Source organism: Ornithorhynchus anatinus, chromosome X5 (genome assembly GCF_004115215.2).
Source record: "Ornithorhynchus anatinus isolate Pmale09 chromosome X5, mOrnAna1.pri.v4, whole genome shotgun sequence".
NCBI classification, from domain to species: Eukaryota; Metazoa; Chordata; class Mammalia; order Monotremata; family Ornithorhynchidae; genus Ornithorhynchus; species Ornithorhynchus anatinus.
This window is the reverse complement of record NC_041753.1, coordinates 36,666,515-36,684,665: the sequence shown is the minus strand read 5'-3', so window position 1 is coordinate 36,684,665 and position 18,151 is coordinate 36,666,515. Positions and strand designations below refer to the sequence as shown.

Below are 18,151 nucleotides of genomic sequence, written 5' to 3'. Positions count from 1 at the left end.
TGATTATCTCGTATCTGCTCCAGTGCTCAGTACAGTGCTTGGTACATAATAAGTGCTTGACACACAATTATCTCCAGCATCATTGTGGCTATAGACCACAGCGGAACGTAGCGGGTGTGCTTTTTACTACGCGTCAGATACAGTAGAAGGGTAGGGAATAGCATCAAGATTTTTATATGCTTCAGATCATGTCGGTGCTTTTGTAAGGCTCAGGCTCTTGAAACTGTCTGTCTTGAAACATTAATGTATCTCCTAGGATAATTACAGAATGATCAGATTTGGAGGGGGCCTACCAGATCCTTTGTCCCATGATTAACAGAATAAAGTAGGACTGTGTACTAGGCCAGTCCGTTCTCTTCAAGGAATATAGTAACGTGTCAGAATATGATTCCAATCCTCCGGGGGTGGGGGTGGTGGGAGTGCTGTGATGACCTGTAAGTGCTTACTATGTGCCAAGCACTGGGGTAACTGACGCTGAGAACATCAGAAACCCTTAAATTATTTGTTAAAGGATCTCCTTTATGCCGATGACTGAACTCTAGAAGCACATACGGGAAGACGTGGATAATCGTAAACCACTTTTCAAAGTCAATAAAGGGAGTCAGTAAAGAGCTACGTAGATTGCTATTTATGCTGAAAAGGACTGAGGTTAGGTACCTGTGAATTCTACCCTTGCAACAACCCTTCCCTGGGTGAGGAAAAGGGATGCTAGCAGAATACCCAGATAATGCCGTTATCATGAGCCGAAATGGGGTAATTAAACAAGGTGGATGGTAGAAACACCATTAAGCTTCAATGAAGGAAAACCTTAAACGTTGTATAGCCTGTACATTTGGGAGAGAGCAGAAGGTAGGTTAGCATGGCATATTGAAATTAGAAATGGGTGACTATTTTAGAACAGAAGCCAGGGGAAGATTGGGACACAGAGCATGAAAAATAACTCCAGATACAACGGTTAGTTAATACAACAGTGCGCTGAGGAGCAGTTGTTGCATACGCCCAATGCAGAAGGTGGGTGTCACAGTCTTAGCAGCCCTCACTAACCCAAAATTTTCAATTTCAGTAACGTCATCCTGAAAGACACAACCACTTTACATGGACGTTTTGCTTGAGGCCATGCAGATGACTCTAAGCTGAGGTGCATTGCGATGATTCCTAGACCTCGGATATTGAAAGTCTTATAAAACTTACTTTGCACTCAATCTCCCCATTCAGAATTTGTGATCTTTTGACTCTCTGCTACTGTCAGAGTACATGTTTGATCTGTCTAGTGGTTATAGCTTTTAGGCTAACCTCACCCTAGCTCACACTCAGACACACAACCATCTGTCTTATGCCATCAAGTTGTCTTCGACCCATAGCGACGCCATGGACGCGTCTCTCCAGAGTCATAGTGCTGTATTCAAGCTGCTTAAAAAATGCTCAAGAATTCAGGTTTTTCAACCGTGTAGGCTTACTGTGTGCAACTTTTCTTTAGAAACAGCATGGCCTACTGGATAGTACATGGATCTGGGAGTCAGAAGGCCCTGGGCTCTATTCTTACCCAGCTCCGCTACTTATCTGCTGTGCCACTACGGGCAAGTCACTTCACTCCTCTGTGCCTCAGTTCCATCATCTGCAAAATGGGCTTTGAGTCTGAGCCTCATGTGGGACAGGGCCTGTGTCCAACCCGATTTGATTGTATCCATCCCAACGCTTACTACAGTGCCTGACGCATAGTAAGCGCTTAACAAATGCCACAGTTATTTAAAAATCAGGGCTCCAGAGGACGGACTATTGAACGAATTAATAATATGAGGTAATAGAGGTAATACACTTCACGCATTGCTCTCTTTCTTGCCTTTTGCAGGTCACGAAGATTGTGTGAGAGGTTTAGCAATTCTAAATGAAACTGAATTCCTTTCCTGTGCTAATGATGCCAGTATCCGAAAGTGGCACATCAATGGCGAGTGCCTTGAAGTGTTCTATGGGCATACAAATTATATTTACAGCATATCTGTCTTTCCAAATTGTGAAGGTAAGAGTGCTTCATGTTTTATAACTAGAAGAGAAGTGTGGATTTTCCTAAATAAGAATTTGTCTTTGCTGGAAAAAAATCGGCTTGATTTAGAACTTTTTAAGAAGCTGACTTTTTTCAGTGACTTTATGGCAATTCAGTCTATTTCAGCAGTACCTATTCAGCGTCTTGTATGCAGAGCACTGTACTTACTGCTTAGGAGAGTACAGTAGTGTAATACGATATGATTCCTGGTGTCGTGGAGCTTGCAATCTAGAGGCGGGATAGTTGGTGGGGGTGGCAGAAACTCCTCACTATTGGCTTCAAAGCTCTCCATCATCTTGCCTCCCTCTTCTCTCCTTCTCCATCCCAGCCCGCACACTCCGCTCCTCTGGTGCTGCTCACTGTGCCTCGTTCTCGCCTGTCCCACCGTCGACCCCTGGCCCACGTCCTACCTCTGGCCTGCAACGCCTTCCCTCCTCAACTCTGCCAAACAGTCACACTTCCCCTCCTTCAAAGCCCTACTGAAGGCTCACCTCCTCCAAGAGGCCTTCCCAGACTAGGCCCCCTTTTTCCTCAGCTCCCCCTCCCTTCCCCGTCTCCCTGACTCGCTCCCTTTGCTCTAACCACCCCCCCACCCCATAGCGCTTGTGTACATATGTGTACATATCTATAATACTATGTCTTTTGATGCCTGTTTACTTGTTTTGATGTGTATATATAATTCTGTTAATTTATATTAATGCTTGTTTACTTGTTTTGATGTCTGTCTCCCACATTCTAGATTGTAAGCCCAGTGTGGGGAGGGATTGTCTCTCTTTATTGCTGAATTGTACTGTCCAAGTGCTTAGTACAGTGCTCTGCACACAGTAAGCGCTCAGTAAATACAGTTGAATGAATGGAAGACAGACACTTAAATACGTTTCAGGCAGGGGAAGCAACCGACTATAAAGATATGCACCTAAGTGCTGTGGGGCGAGTACCCAAATGCCTAGAAGGTAAGGACTCGAGTACATAGGTGAGGCAAAGGGAGGGAAACAGGAAAGGGAGAGGGAAGATTAGTCAGGGAAGGCTTTGCGGATGAGGTGCGGTTATAGTAGGGATTTGAAGTTGGGGAGAGCAATGGGATGTGGAGGGGGCGGTCATTCCAGGCAGCAGGAGGGGAGGATGTGAGCAAGAGGACGACGGCAACAGAGAGTAGAGTGTGGCAAATCATCTTCTTCAGTGGTATTTGTTGAGCGTTTAGTATGTGCAGAGCACTGTCCTAAGCGCTTGGGAAAGTGAAGCACAAGAGAGATGGTAGATACGTTCCCTCTCCACAACGGGCTTACAGATTAGAGGTGGAGATGGACATTAATATAAATAAATAACTTAGACTATATAATCAATCACCTGTATGTCTTGGGTGCTTACTGTGTGCAGAGCACTGTACTAAGCGCTTGGGAATTTAAAGCTATGTACATAAGTACTCTGGGGTTGAGATGGGGCAGATATCAAATAGCCAAATATCACAGATCCGAGCAAGTAGCAAATGAGGCAGATGAGTAGGGTGACATTAGAGGAGCGAATTGCTTGGGCTGGTTTGTAGTGGAAGAGGAGCGAGCATAGGTAGAGGGGAGAGAGCTGATTAAGTGCTTTAAAACCAAAGGTGAAGCATTCTGCTTGCTGTGGAGATGGGTGGGCAACTGTTGGAAGTTTTCAAGGAGTGAGCAGCATGGGATTTTAGAAAAAACTCTTAATGATCTGGGCAGTAGAGTGAATTATGGCCCAGAGAGGGGAGAGGCTGGAGGCAGGGAAATCAGCGAGATGCCGCCGTAGTGGTCAAAGTGGAAAATGCTTGAATCGGTGCAGTAGCAGTTTGGATGGAGAGGAAAGGATTGATTTGGGAGGGATTGTGAAGAGAGAACAGACCGGATTTTGCTGACTGGCTGAATTACATGGGTCAGCAGAGGGGAGACGAGTCAAGAATAATGCCTGGGTTACAGGCTTGGGAGAGGAATGATGGTGGGGTTGCCCCTGGGGATGGGAAAGATAGGATAGGAGGGAGTTGGGGAGGGAAGATGAGGAATTTGGTTTTGGACATGTTCAGTTTGTGATTTCCTTCTTTTGAAGGGGATTTTACTCCGATCATCAAAGCTTATCACCAGTCACCATTAATGCAGGGTAAAAAGACTTGGGGCCCTTTTACGTGCAGCTGAATAATTGATGTAGCAAGGCATCAATATTGTGTTGGTAGTTGCCATTGTTTTTACGAGATGTTCTTCCCCTTGACTCTATTGCCATTGTTCTTGTCTGTCTGTCTCCCCCGATTAGACTGTAAGCCCGTCAAATGGCAGGGACTGTCTCTATCTGTTGCCGACTTGTTCATTCCAAGTGCTTAGTACAGTGCTCTGCATATAGTAAGCGCTCAATAAATACTATTGAATGAATGGTTGAACCACTGAATGTGGACTCTCTAGAAGGGACTGTTTTCCATGGCAAGTAGTGAAGCTTCTGCAGGATGTTTTCCAAACATACCGAGACAGAGAAATTCTAGGGTACCTAGAAAGTTGCCATGAGTGACTTTAATTTCATAGGGCAGATTTCATTTTCTTTCCCATTTTAGATTTTGTGTCGACCGCAGAAGACAGGTCTTTGAGAATCTGGAAACAGGGGGAATGTGCCCAAACCATCCGACTTCCAGCTCAGTCTATTTGGTGCTGCTGTGTGCTAGATAATGGTGACATCGTGGTTGGTGCAAGGTATCGCAATTTCACTGACTCTGTAATCCGCATTCAGCTAAACGCAATCCACTTTCAGTTGGGGAAAATTATGGGTGTAGAGCTTGCTCTACTAATCGTATGTCAAAGCGGTGGATAGCAATAGGATTTAATAGATTTGGTAAATCTACAATTCTGGTAGATCGTCACATGCTGCCTGACAGTGCTAGTACTTGGTTGAAGATTTCAGTGAAATTCCATGTCACAAAATAGCTAGAAATTTGTCGTTCTACCCGGTATTATGCACAGAAAAGAAGAAAGGTGTTTTTACGCTTAGATCTAACCTAAACCCAGACTCTTTGGTTATCCTTGCTGGTTGGATTATTTGTAATGCTTATGAAGTATCTCCTCTCCTGTAGGTATCCCCTCTCCTGTAGCATGTCATAAATTTAGAAGCTGCAAATATTACTGATGTGCAAGGGTTCTGTAATGCCATAATGGCAAAACATTTCCCAAGTAAGACTTCAGTTTGTTTTTCTGCTCTACAGCGATGGCATCATCAGAGTGTTTACAGCTTCCTTGGACCGAACAGCAAGTATCGCGGAGCTCCAGGCTTTTGACAGTGAACTTTCTCAGGCAACCATTGACCCGAAAACTGGTGATTTAGGTGATATCGATGCCGAGCAACTTCCCGGAAAAGAACATTTGAGTGAGCCTGGTAAGCGTTTCAGGATCTGATAAATGGTTTTTGTTAAGCGCTTTTATGTGCTAAGCGCTGGGGCGTACATAATAAGACCGAACTGTGTTTCTGCGTACTGCGCAGTTCCTGCCTCATGCAGGACTCACAATACAAGGGAAAGGGAGAGCATTTTGAGGGATGACGGAACGGAGGCACTGAGAGAGAGGTTAAGTTACTTGCCCAAGTCACACAGGTCTGTGGCAGAGCTGGGATTAGACCCCAGGTCTCCTACCCCATGCTCATTCTACAAGGCCAGGCTGTTCCTTTCATGCTGCTGTAGGATTTCAGCTGCCAAATAAAAATCCAGTGTTTGCCTTCTGGGAAAATTGAGGTTGGAAGAGACAAGGGTAGATTTGGTAACTATGTTCAACTCTCCGATCAAAATGCTAATTGGAGTAGCCCGTACTGTTCAACTTGGACATAGCTGAAGGGTAATGGGATTAAGAACAGTGTACCCCATCAGAGGTCTGGAAACACATAGAATAAACATGGGCTTTTGTCCATTACGGAAAATACCACTTTAGCTTGCATTATGTTCTTCGTTCTGTTCTTATTTTTGTCTGAATTTTGCTCACTACTTCGTTTGTCATCGACTTCTTTGTAGTATTTTAAAAAATTTGAGACATTAATGGAATTAGGTTATTTAGACTCTGCACGTTAAGATGGTTGTTAGAAAAGTGTACATTTTAGACACCTATTGGTAGTTGGGCTTAATACCACCCTGCTCCTTCTGTAGAGTGGGGTACTGAACAAATACTGCTTGATGTTGAAGATGGTGTGCGTTTCCAATCCCATTCCAAATGGTCTTGGTAATGGGAAAATAAGTCACTTTTCAGCTTGCTGTCTGTAGCAACTGGGGACAGACCATGCGGCACATCTCTATAAATTGTGCTTTAGACGAGACCCTAACCCAACAGCTACCTCCCACTGTTGATCCGCCAAATTAGGCAATTGGTTGCATTTTTAGAGTCTTGGCGTCAGTAGCTTCCTCTGAAGATTTTCGTAAAGTAACCTGCCGACCGCAGAAGTCTTACACGGCTGCTTAAAAAATTAATTCTATTTTAATGTGTGGTGGAATGTGCCGCTTTGCCGAGAAGGAGAGAAACACTGACCAACCCAAGGGCTCTCCCATAGAAATTTAGTTGTGTAGTGAAATAAGAACTCTACTTCTCTAGCTTTAAATTTTTACCTGCCGTAGTTACATGGCTCTTTCTAAGGTTGGAATCCCAGTATTGTTTTAAGGTTTTGCTACATATCTTTCAAGCCAGATATGCATTCCACTCCATGTTTCTGATGAGAAGGGTTTTCTCTACTCAAGAGGCTTCTCGAATTGTGCTGTGCTCTATTTCGTGACCTATGAGTTTTCATTTCATTTAACTTGTATCCACCCCAGCACTTAGAACAGTGCTCGGCACATAGTAAGTGCTTAAGAAGTACCATAATTATTAGTATTTATTATTATTGTTATTTCAAGGTACTAGAGAGGGACAGACGCGCCTGATCAAAGAAGGGGGTCAAATTGAAGCCTATCAGTGGAGTGTTGGTGAAGGACGATGGCTGAAGATTGGTGATGTTGTTGGCTCATCTGGAGGCAGCCAGCAACCATCTGGAAAAGTTTTCTTTGAAGGCAAAGTATGTTCATCCCTACTAGAAGCGTTGTCTATTTTGCAAGAGCTTAAGAAATGTTATTAGAAGTTTGGGGTCTGAACAACAGAGTGTGGATGGTAGACCACTGGGAGAAACAAAGGGAGGTGGATCTGCCTGGCTTACCCAACCAGGAATGGGGGAGTTTCTCCTCTTGAGCAAAAGCATTAGTCAAGGAGGACAGACTTGCAGACCACGCTAGGTATCATAAATTGCAGCAGCAGTGGCGGGCCAAAGGATGAGACGTACGGGAATGCGGTATAGAAGGAGCTGCTGGCCAAACAATGGCTTCTCTTCATTCAGTGGTATTTTTGAAGTGCTTACTTTGTGCACAGCACTGTACTAAGCGCTCGGGAGACTACAACACAATAGAGATGGTAGGATCTGATCCCTGCCCTTAAGGCGTTTATGGTTGGTCTAACTGTAGGAGCTTACAGTCTAGAGTTGGGCAAAATCTAATCATGGGTGACCTGAGGAAATTCCAGATTCTGTAAGGAAGTCACCCCGGAAAAAAATGGTTGGTGGCATTTGTAAATGAGCAAACTTTAGAGGGATCCTCTATTCCCGAAATATATGCCAATTAAATCTGTCAAACGGTAGAATTTCCTAAGTGTCTGTTGTGTGTAGAGCACTCTGCCAAGAGCTAGGAGCACGCAATGAAGATAAAAGACATGATGAGGGAGTAAGCAAGGGCTTAAATGGTAGAGGATGTAAATCACTGTGTTCAAAAGTGGCGTTGGTGGCTGAGTGCCAGGTGGTTGGGAAGAGAGAGGATTCATTTCATTCAACCATTTCAATAACCATAGTTATTGAGTGCTTACTGTGTGCAGAACACTGTCCTGAGTGCTTGGGAGAGGACAATACAACAATAAACAGACACATTCCCTGCCCACAACAAGCATTTCAGTGGGCCGGGTGGGCAGGGGTGGGGGGCGGGGGACAAGCCTCCTGGAGGAGGAGGGATTTGAAGGTGGGGAGAGCTGTCGTGTGTCACTTTCACATACAGATCATAATTTCAGACACTAGTGTCAGGTTAAGCTTGACACCATAAGTATGTCTGTGATATTGATGTGGGGTGTTTTTTTTAACATTTGGACAGCTGTGGGGCTTTTAAATACGTTGGCTCTCATGAAGCAGGAGCAGTATGCTGGTGTTTTTCTGGACTTTGCTAATCAAGACCTGTGAAACATTCTTGTAGTGAACCTCTTTTTTTTTTTGCTATTTCTTCCTGTTTTGGGCTCATCACTTTTTTTTTTTCATTTGCATTTTTGTATTTTTTTTTTTTACTTTGAATCACCATTCCGTATAATTTGCAGTCAGGCTGTTCCGTGCCCATGCGCACCCATATGAGTTATGGTGAGATAGAGTAATAATTGTGGGGTTAAGCGTTTACTGTGTGCCAAGCCCTGTATTAAGCTAAAGGGGTGGATTCAAGATAATCAAGTCAGACACAGTCCCCGGCCCCCGTGGGACTCTGTACGTTCACATGTGTCACGATGCTGGGCTGGGGGGATGGTTGGAGCTGCAGTCATCACGAGTCTCTCTCGGGCGGTTGACAAGCTTCGGCCTCGGAGGTTTTGAGGCCTGGTGCACCTAGAGGTCAAGAGTCGAGGCTTTTCGTCATGAAGTCATGGTAGGTTGAGGTGTGGAGGGCCGAGGGCCCCAGCGACATAGGTCTGTTGAGGTCACATGTCTGATTTTCAGCTCCTGATTGGGCGGGCCTCTGGTCGAAGTTACGTGAATGAGGTGTTGGGGTGCTGAAGCAAGCCTCTTACTGTGATTTCAGTCAGGCAGGAAGAGTGGGACAAGTCCAAGGTCCGTGGTCCCCAAGGCAGCTGGGCCTTAGTGGCACTGAGGGGTCAGGGTGACTTCAGGGTGTTCCATAGACTGTCCTCCTTACCACCCATTTGGTGAGCTTGGGGATGCTTGTGGCCTGACCTGCCGTTGGGTTCCAGTTTCTTAATTCCCCTTGCAGACCACATGCTCTTCTGATGTTGTAGCTGCCCCTGTTGGAGGGCTCTGATCTGACTCTGTTGGCCAGTGGGGCTGGTGCACTCTACCTCCTTGCCATATTTGTCTCTGCAGTCTTGACATTTGGGCCCAGAGCCTTCAAGGCTGTTATTTGTAAAATGTATTGCTGTTTTTCAGATAGTCTCTTTTACTCTTTGGACTCAAACTTTTTTTATATCTAGCAGCGATCCATTTTTTGTGTGTGGAGGAAATGCCCTACTTTTAAGGTGCAAAATGAAAATGGAGGAAAAACACGCAACAGTGTATGGTAACAAAGACAGTATTAGCCTAGCAAAGAAGGGAAAGGATCTGTTGTTTTTCCTAAAACTTTTTTTTTTAAAGAGGTATTTGTTAACCACTCACTGTGTGCCAAGCACAGTACTAAGTGCTGGAGTAGATAGATGGTTAGGCACAGTGCCTGTCCCATATGGGGCTCATAGGCTCAATCCCCATTTTGCAGGTGAGGTACCTGAGGCACAGAAAAGTTAAGCGACCTGCCCAAGATCACACAGCAGACAAATGGCAGAGCTGGAATTAAAACCCAGGTCCTCTGACTCCCTGGCCTGTGCTATTTCCACTAGACCGCACTGCTTCCAACTTGGGCCTTGAGACTGATTTAGAAGATTAATCTTCAGTAGCTTTGGTTTTGGTTTGTAGGATTTGAGGTTATTAGGGACGATCAAGAGCTTACTGTTTAAATTTTCTTGTCTACTTCATTATTTCGAATGAATGTCCCTTAAACACTGTGTCTGTGCATGCTTGCCTCTGAAAATTTAAGCCTCTTTGACCTGTAAGAAAATTGTAAGACCACATTTTAGTTCGGTATTGGCCTCGCTGACACTCTTCTTCAATTTACGAACTTATTTTCAAGCTTGTTGTGGGCAGGGAAAGAGTTTACCGACTGTTGTATCGTACTCACCCAAGTGCTTAGTACAGTGCTCTGCACATGGTAAGCACTCAATAAATACGATTGATTTTTCAATTAGTATACCGTACTCTAAAAATCAGAAACCTTACTAGTCTATTCTACCTTCCTCTAATTTTTTAAGCTGAAGTGGATACAGTATTACAAAACCACTTACCTTTTGTCTTTCTGTTTAAGGAATTTGACTATGTCTTCTCGATTGATGTTAATGAAAGTGGACCTTCCTATAAGCTGCCATATAATGCCTGTGATGACCCCTGGTTAACTGCGTACAACTTCTTACAGAAGAATGATCTGAATCCCATGTTTTTGGATCAAGTGGCCAAATTCATTATAGATAATACAAAAGGGCAAACTTTGGGACTTGCAAACAGTACGTTTTCCGATCCATTTACAGGTAAGGTGGTAATTGTTTAAGTAATACCGGTGACACCTCCTCTCTCTCCTCTTCCCCCCTCCCTCCCACCCCGCCTCAGTGGAGCTTGTGTGGTTAAGAGGAGAAGGAAAGGGAAAGAAAGGGAAGTGGCATGGTTGACCGGGTGGCCCAGCCCCAGAGAAAGGCCCGATGGTGTGGAGAGAGTGTAGGGCTAAGTTTTCCCACAGGAAGCCCAAGAGGTAGGAAGGGAGTATCCAAAAAAACCACTGGCCTGGGAATCAGAAGGACTTGGGGTTCTAGTCCTGGCTCTGCCCCTTGTCTGCAGTGTGACCTTGGGCAAGTCACTAAACTCCTGTAAAATGGGGGATTAAGACTTTGCACCCCAATATGATAATAATGTCGGTATTTGTTAAGTGCTTACTATGCGCGAAGCACTGTTCTAAGTGCTGGGGGGATACAAGGTGATCATGTTGTCCCTCATGGGGCTCACAGTCTTCATCCCCATTTTACATATGAGGTAAGTGAGGCACAGAGAAATTAAGTGACCTGCCCAAAGTCATACAGCTGACAAGTGGCAGAGCCAGGATTAGAACCCATGACCTCTGACTCCCAAGCCTGGGCTCTTTCCACTGAGCCACGCTGCTTCATGCTGCCAATATGGCACATGGACTGTCCAACCTCATTAGCTTACATCTATCCCAGTCCTTAGTACAGGGCTCACATAGTAAGCCCTTAACAAATACCATAAAATAGTAGTTTTGATCGGTTGTTTGAAACTGCCTGATTTGGAGCTGTGCTTCCGGCATATAGATTGTTACTCTACCTTGCTACTAGCTGATTTTGGTCTCCACGTCAAAATCTCTGTGAAAGATCCTTGGGTATCTACAAATATTTATCCATTACAGATCAGAATCAAAGATGGGGTTCTTTCCTTCTTAAAAAACACACCTGCCTTTCTTTGATCCACACCAAGACGTTTTGAGTGAGAATTTCGGAAGAGCTCTACTCTATTAACAGTACCTGGAACAGAGCTGGCCTAGAGAATCTTCCTGAAGAAGTAGCAGGGAATTGGGAAGCAACCCTGCCCCTTTGGGAGTTGGTGAATGCCAGCCAAACCTAATAATAATAATAATAATGTTGGTATTTGTTAAGCGCTTACTATGTGCTGAGCACTGTTCTAAGCGCTGGGGTAGACACAGGGGAATCAGGTTGTCCCACGTGGGGCTCACAGTCTTAATCCCCATTTTACAGATGAGGGAACTGAGGCACAGAGAAGTTAAGTGACTTGCCCACAGTCACACAGCTGACAAGTGGCAGAGCTGGGATTCGAACTCATGAGCCCTGACTCCAAAGCCCGTGCTCTTTCCACTGAGCCACGCTGCTTCTCCAGGGCCTCCAAGACCAGAGCTCTTCTCAGCTTGGCCAGGGGTCAGGCAGACGCCAGTGGCCCCAGACTCCCATGCTCAGAGCTCTCAGAAGCCCTCTTGGAGATGGGAGGGTCACATTCTAGATACCGTTAGGTTTGGATAGGAGGAGCAAAGAGTGCAGGCTAGGTGGTAGCAGGAGAATGTCGGGAATAGGTAAGAGGGAGATAGCCAGAACACTATGAATCTAGTGGTTAGGAGTTTTTGTTTTATGCAAAAAGGAAGTCCAGAAAGACCTGGGTGCTAATGCTGGCTCCCCCATTTTTATGCTTTGTGACCGTGGGCAAGTCACTTCCCTGTGCCTCATCTCTCTCATCTGTAAAATGGGCATTTAGATTGGGAGCCCCATGTGGGACATGGACTCTGTCCAACCTGATTAGCTTGTAGCTACCTCCAGCACTTAGTACAGTGCCTGGCAAATGGTAAACGCCTAAATACCATTAAAAAAAACAATAGCCTATCATTCTGATCATATCCGGGCTTGACTACTATATCAATCTCCTCACTGATCTTCCTGCCTCCATTCTCTCCCCTCTCCAGTCCATACTGCACTCTGCTGGCCAGTTCATTTTTGAAAGTCATTTTACATGTCTCCTCATTCCTCGGGTACTTCAAATACTTGCTAATTCTTCTCCTCTTCAAGCAAATGTTCCTGACTGTTTGCTTGAAGGCCCTCGATCAGTTCTCTCTCCTTCCTACTCCCTCCCACAGCAGCCTAGCTCACACACTGTGTTCCTCTGAAGCTTCCTCGTGTACTGTCTCTCATTCTCGCCTTTACCACCACCGACTTCTTGCTCATATCTCTTCTCCCCCACCCCCCTCCATGCCTGGAGCTCCTTCTCCCTTCATATTTGATAGTTCACAACTTTCCCCATCTTTAAAGCCCTTCTGAAATCACATTTCCTCCAAGTGGCATTCCCCGAGTGTTTTTGAATCTCCCTAGTTGTGTCTTCCCCCCAGATCACTTTCATGCCACCAAAGCATGTATAATTAGCAACCAACCGTAGCACCTATGTATTTACGTTAAACACCCCATTGCTTAACTGGTAACTTATGCGCTCCTTTCCTCTTCTTCTTTTCCTCTTCTTTTCCTTCTTCCTCCTATCTGTAATCTAGCTTAGTGTCTGTCTGGTGTAACTCCCTCAGGTCATGGATCATATGTACTAACTCTTTTAAACTCTCCCAAGTGCTTAGTACATTCCTCTGCACACAGTAAGTGCCCAGTATATGCTGTTGATTTGATTGGATGATTCAAATGGGTTAGGTGAGGTAATGGCAGTGATCTTGTTCGTTTGTCTTGATGTTCTCCTAAAAAAAAAAATTTCCCTTCCCCCTCTGCACCTCACACTCTGACACATTCATCCGCGACTGACACAAACACACACACACTCACTCTCTTACCTGCTCAAGTATTAATGAGTCCAAGGGGTGCCATGCCTGGAAAAGTGACCCTCAGGGAGATAAGAATTCAGGAGGCCAGGAGGAGCACCTGGCCTCCATAATGTTGGAACATAGGGAGGAGCTCATCTTCTCCAAGCTAAGGGTTAAAACTTGGACCACCTGTAGTAGTACAATCAGGCAAAAATTCCAAGCCCAGATAGTCTCATTAGAACATTAGTGCCAATTTCATATTTATGGAGGCCTTTTGGAGATAGTGAATACTTCTATTATTTGAATGTGGAAGCCTATTTTAAACCAAGCTGAAATTTAGCAATAATAATAATAATAATGTTGGTATTTGTTAAGCGCTTACTATGTGCCGAACACTGTTCTAAGCACTGGGGTAGACACAGGGGAATCAGGTTGTCCCACATGGGGCTCACAGTCTTAATCCCCATTTTACAGATGAGGTAACTGAGGCCCAGAGAAGTTAAGTGACTTGCCCACAGTCACACAGCTGACAAGTGGCAGAGCCGGGATTCGAACCCATGACCTCTGACTCCAAAGCCCATGCTCTTTCCACTGAGCCATGCTGCTTCTCTATGATTTCTCTGAACTGATAACTTTTCCCTTTGCTTTCAATCTGCCCGGGTGGTGGTCATTACGTTCCAGGTTCTTCATCTGTATTTGATTTCCTACTTGGATCAGATCCATATACAGGTACCAAGTTCAATTAATATATAGTGAGTATCCACTGAGGATATTGCCCATAATTTTATAGAACTTTACAGAACATACTATTGTCCTTTTAGAAGCATCTTTAGCATAGTTTGTAGATCTCATAAAGAAGGGACATGCAGTCATTTTAAGAGGTGCAAACCTGGTATATTTCAATGCATTTTTGTAGTTTCACTTTATTCTTGGGTGGGGGTGAGTCATTCCTTCTCTTATTCACACTTATCCACATATTCCTAAAGATTTTTTTCCACAGGGCTTTGTTCCAGAAACCTTTTCTTTTTCCTCTTCCCAACTAAAGAACTTTCTCATTCCTCTCCAAAATGACCCTTCTTTTGTGAAGTCAAGCAAAGAGGCTTTAAATCTTGGTTAGATAATAAGGCACTGCTTCTTTTCGTTTTCCAAACCTTTACTAATACTGGAAATTGATTTGGTAGCTAATCTGAAAACCAGTTACTTGTACTAAGGAGTTTGTCATATTTAATGATGTATAGTGTCTGTTGCTTTTTAGTCTCTGGTTTTCTTTAATCATATCGGTACTTTACAATTCATGATTTTGTAGATGAAAACGCTTATATTTGTGACTGTAATCGGGAAGGTTTCTAACACTTCATAAGGCGACCTTCTCCCATTTTAGGATTTCTAGACAGTTGAGGACAACATTGTTACCACGTGCTATTTGAAGTGACGATTCTAAAAAAAATAATAAAATGGTCTCTCTGAATGGAAGGAGCAGTTGCCTAAAGTTTAAGAATCCTAAACTGCAGATTTATGGCTAATCACTGTACTGTCCCTTTAGGTGCTGGTCGCTATGTCCCTGATTCAACAGCAGGGCTTGGAGCTCCTTCAGGGGGAGTTGATCCGTTTACAGGTAATTAATGTCCCTTCTCCGTTTTTCATTCTGTTTTCATTTTCCCCACAGTACTAAGGCTCCGGGTTGGGAGGGTGGCCCCGTGACATGTCACAGAGTGGAGGCCCTTAGAGAGCAGGGGCGGTATCCTTTGCTTCCAATTAGGGTGTGAGGATCGTGGCTTCCGGATGCTTGCAGTGGGAGGAGGATGCAGGTGTTAGGGTGGAGAGGGGAGTACAAGCAGGAGAAACAGCCATCGCTTCCTCTCAGAGCCGTAGAAGCCCTAGGAAGCTAAGGGTCTTACCCGAATTGCCTCCATTGGCCTCTCCGATGCTACAGTCTTGCTGATTCCGTGACGACAATATGTCGTCAGGTGGGAGAATCGCATAAAGTGATGCTTCTCAAACTGACCGTTGAAACCCTTGGGAACTAAAAAGTCCTGGAGGGATGGAAAAATGTTCTTTGCTTTATCATGATTGTTACATTGAGTTGTGCCAGTCTGATAGCAGAGGTAGATCCGGAATTTTGTTGTAGGAGGAGAGGAAGGGGAAGTGAGGGAGAGTTAGACTCACTGCAGTGGGGCCAGTCCCACTAGTGATTCCCATTTCTCCTCTCTAGTCTCCGCTCCCCCATCCTCCCCCAGCCCCCCACCCCCAATCTCTCTGGTCTGTCAATCAATTGTATTTATTGAGCGTTTACTGTGTGCTAAGCCTGGGTGAGTACAGTCTAACAGAGTTGGCAGACATGTTTCCTGCCCACCACAAGCAGGAACTTATAGTCTGCAGCCTAGGCTAAAGTCTGATCTATTGCAAGCCCGTTGTTGGGCAGGGATTGTCTCTCTCTCTCTTGCCGAATTGTACATTCCAAACGCTTAGTACAGTGCTCTGCACACAATGTGCTCAATAAGTACGATTGAATGAATGAATCTACCCTGTCTTACAGTAATACTGTTATTTCATTTCCAGCCTCAGATTTACCCTCTTTTAGTATCCTGTATAAAATGGAAGTGAAACCAGCTTTCATAGGAAAAATATACTTCTTTTATTGTAGCAGTAAAATAAAAATTTTGTTTTAGTGTGCGTGTTGTGCATACAAAGCTTCAAAACAAATTTCACTTTATTTTAATTGACCTAGTTACTTGCCTGAAAGGCTGATTTTTAAAAGCAGGGCTTTCAACATATTTTGTTCCCTGTGGAGTTAGAAATCAATGAGCTGGCCTCATTTTACATACACCTTTGAAAAAGTTTTATAATAGTAAATGTGTTTTGCAATGTGGGAGTCTTTTAATTTTTCCCTTTGAATGGTTGATAATATGTTGAAAATGGAAAGATGATTTAATAGCAGGGACCTTCTTTTTATTTAAGTAATTTCCTACGCCCCAGATAGAGGAGAACTGGCTGTTAGGCAGTTTATCTCATATGTCCCAAATAAACGGATTGCCAAGATTAAAAGCTGTATTGAACAGTTAATTTAATTTTGATCAGTCTGGTTTGTGTTATCAAGAGAATGATGAGCATTTTGGAGAATTTATAATTACAAAAATAAAAGACTGTAGGTTAAAAATATCTGATATTTGAAATCTATTTGTGATTAATATTAATCTTTCAATATTTCTGACTTTGACGCAGGAAATGCTGCCTACAGATCAGCTACATTTAAGACTGTAAATATTTATTTTCCTAAGAAGGAGGCTGTTACTTTTGACCACGCGAATCCAGTCCAGATATTGGGTGAGTGTGTTGGTGGTTTACTGACCATAAAAAAAGTCTCTTTGAATCTCTCAAATCTGCAGTCTTCCTCCTTTTACAAAGACCACAGCTTCACCTGATGTACTTTCCCCTTCCCCCAACGGGCACATGCGGGCACACGTGTGCACACTCAATGAACAAACAGGCACCAGAGCTGGAGCCAAGGAAGTAGAGCCCAGCAAACGAGAAAAACTGCTCTTGCTCTGATCATTTTTTGCTGGATTCCTGAGGGTCTCGCTTTTCCAAGGAGCTGCTGCCGCCGCTTCCATAAAGACCCAAACTCTAGGAGTACATATCTTAAAAATCATTTCGTCTGCCGATCACCTCAGGGGTTCAATCTCATTTTGAAGTTGTTTAATCGTGAAAACGATTCCTATATTTCAAAAAATAAAACCATTCCGCTACTTGTAAGTAATATTTATCTCTTGAGCCTCCAGGCCTTTGATATCAAACTTGAAATGCCTGGCCTCTCTAGGAATTCTGGTCTGAATTCTATCAAGTTACTCAGTTTGACTTTTCTACTAAGGGGAATTTAAGTTCATCACTTATCGAGTGCCTGCTGAGAGCCTCAGTGTTTCCTGCCCATCACAAGCTTATGGTCTAGAGGGAACTTAGTCTACAGCCTAGGCTAAAGTCTGGTCTACTTACAGTAATACTAACTTTTATTTCATAAAACTTTTATACCCTCCCCTCTGAAATCCGACATGACAGCCTTGCCCATATTGAAAGCCCTTCTTAAATCCCACCTCCACCAAGCCCTCTCTTATGAGTTCCCAGCATCCCGAGTCACATGAACCCCACGGCCCACAATTTATGCACTTCTTTTTAATTCTATTCGGCATTTATGTTATATCCCTTTATTCGGTTATTTTGATTACGGTAATGCTTGGGCTGTGTCCCCCCCAACTGACCTTGTGTCTACCCCGTGCTTGGTACAGTGCTCGGCACATGGTAAGCGCTTGCCATATATCATAATTATTGTTATTCTTCAGGAGATAATGTTTTATGTCCCTATCTCTGCCCTGTTAAAGTGTAAGCTCCTTGTGGGCAGGAAAAGTATCGCTTTTTTTTAGTGCTTCCCAAGTGATTAGTATGGTACGTCGCACTCAGTGGATATGCAAAAAATGTCATTTACTGCTACTACAGCTGCCACTGAACAGAATAGAAACAGTACTCTTTCCTTTGTTTTGGTGAAACTGAATGGTATAACACAAGATGACTTTGACACTTTTTCTCTCTCTCTCTCTCTCTCTTTATGTTACAGGTAAACTGAAGGAACTTAATATAACTGCAGCAGCAGAACACAGGTTGACAGAAAGTGACTTGATAATTCTTGAAAAGATGCTGCTTCTTTCTTGTGCTAGCTCTGCAGAAAAACCCACACCTCAGCAGCTTCAAATTTTGTGGAAGGCTATTAACTGGCCAGAAGGTATAAATTCTTTTTGTGGTGGTACTGTATGTTTTGCTGTCTCCCAGAACCCTCCGTTTTGTGGTGTCTTTTGGAGTAAGGGAGGACTGATTTGAAACACGGGGGGTTGAACATTCTTAAAGTGTAGTGGAAAACCAGTTAATCAGGTGCCAGTTGTCCAGGCCTACCAATTATCTGGCCCAAGACTTGGTCAAGA

At 44.0% G+C, this 18,151-nt stretch overlaps 1 protein-coding gene across 2 annotated transcripts in view; it reads left to right on the top strand.

The window, feature by feature from the left end:
- PLAA (phospholipase A2 activating protein) overlaps positions 1 to 18,151 on the top strand; it is a 36,392-nt gene that overhangs the window by 14,431 nt on the left and 3,810 nt on the right. For both annotated transcript variants that reach the window (XM_029055268.2, XM_029055267.2), the window contains 8 exons: positions 1,850 to 2,017; positions 4,602 to 4,737; positions 5,244 to 5,413; positions 6,909 to 7,066; positions 10,191 to 10,410; positions 14,728 to 14,799; positions 16,407 to 16,508; positions 17,791 to 17,955. In XM_029055268.2, the coding sequence (XP_028911101.1) occupies positions 1,850 to 2,017; positions 4,602 to 4,737; positions 5,244 to 5,413; positions 6,909 to 7,066; positions 10,191 to 10,410; positions 14,728 to 14,799; positions 16,407 to 16,508; positions 17,791 to 17,955 (1,191 nt within the window). The remainder of the gene's footprint in view (positions 1 to 1,849; positions 2,018 to 4,601; positions 4,738 to 5,243; positions 5,414 to 6,908; positions 7,067 to 10,190; positions 10,411 to 14,727; positions 14,800 to 16,406; positions 16,509 to 17,790; positions 17,956 to 18,151) is intronic.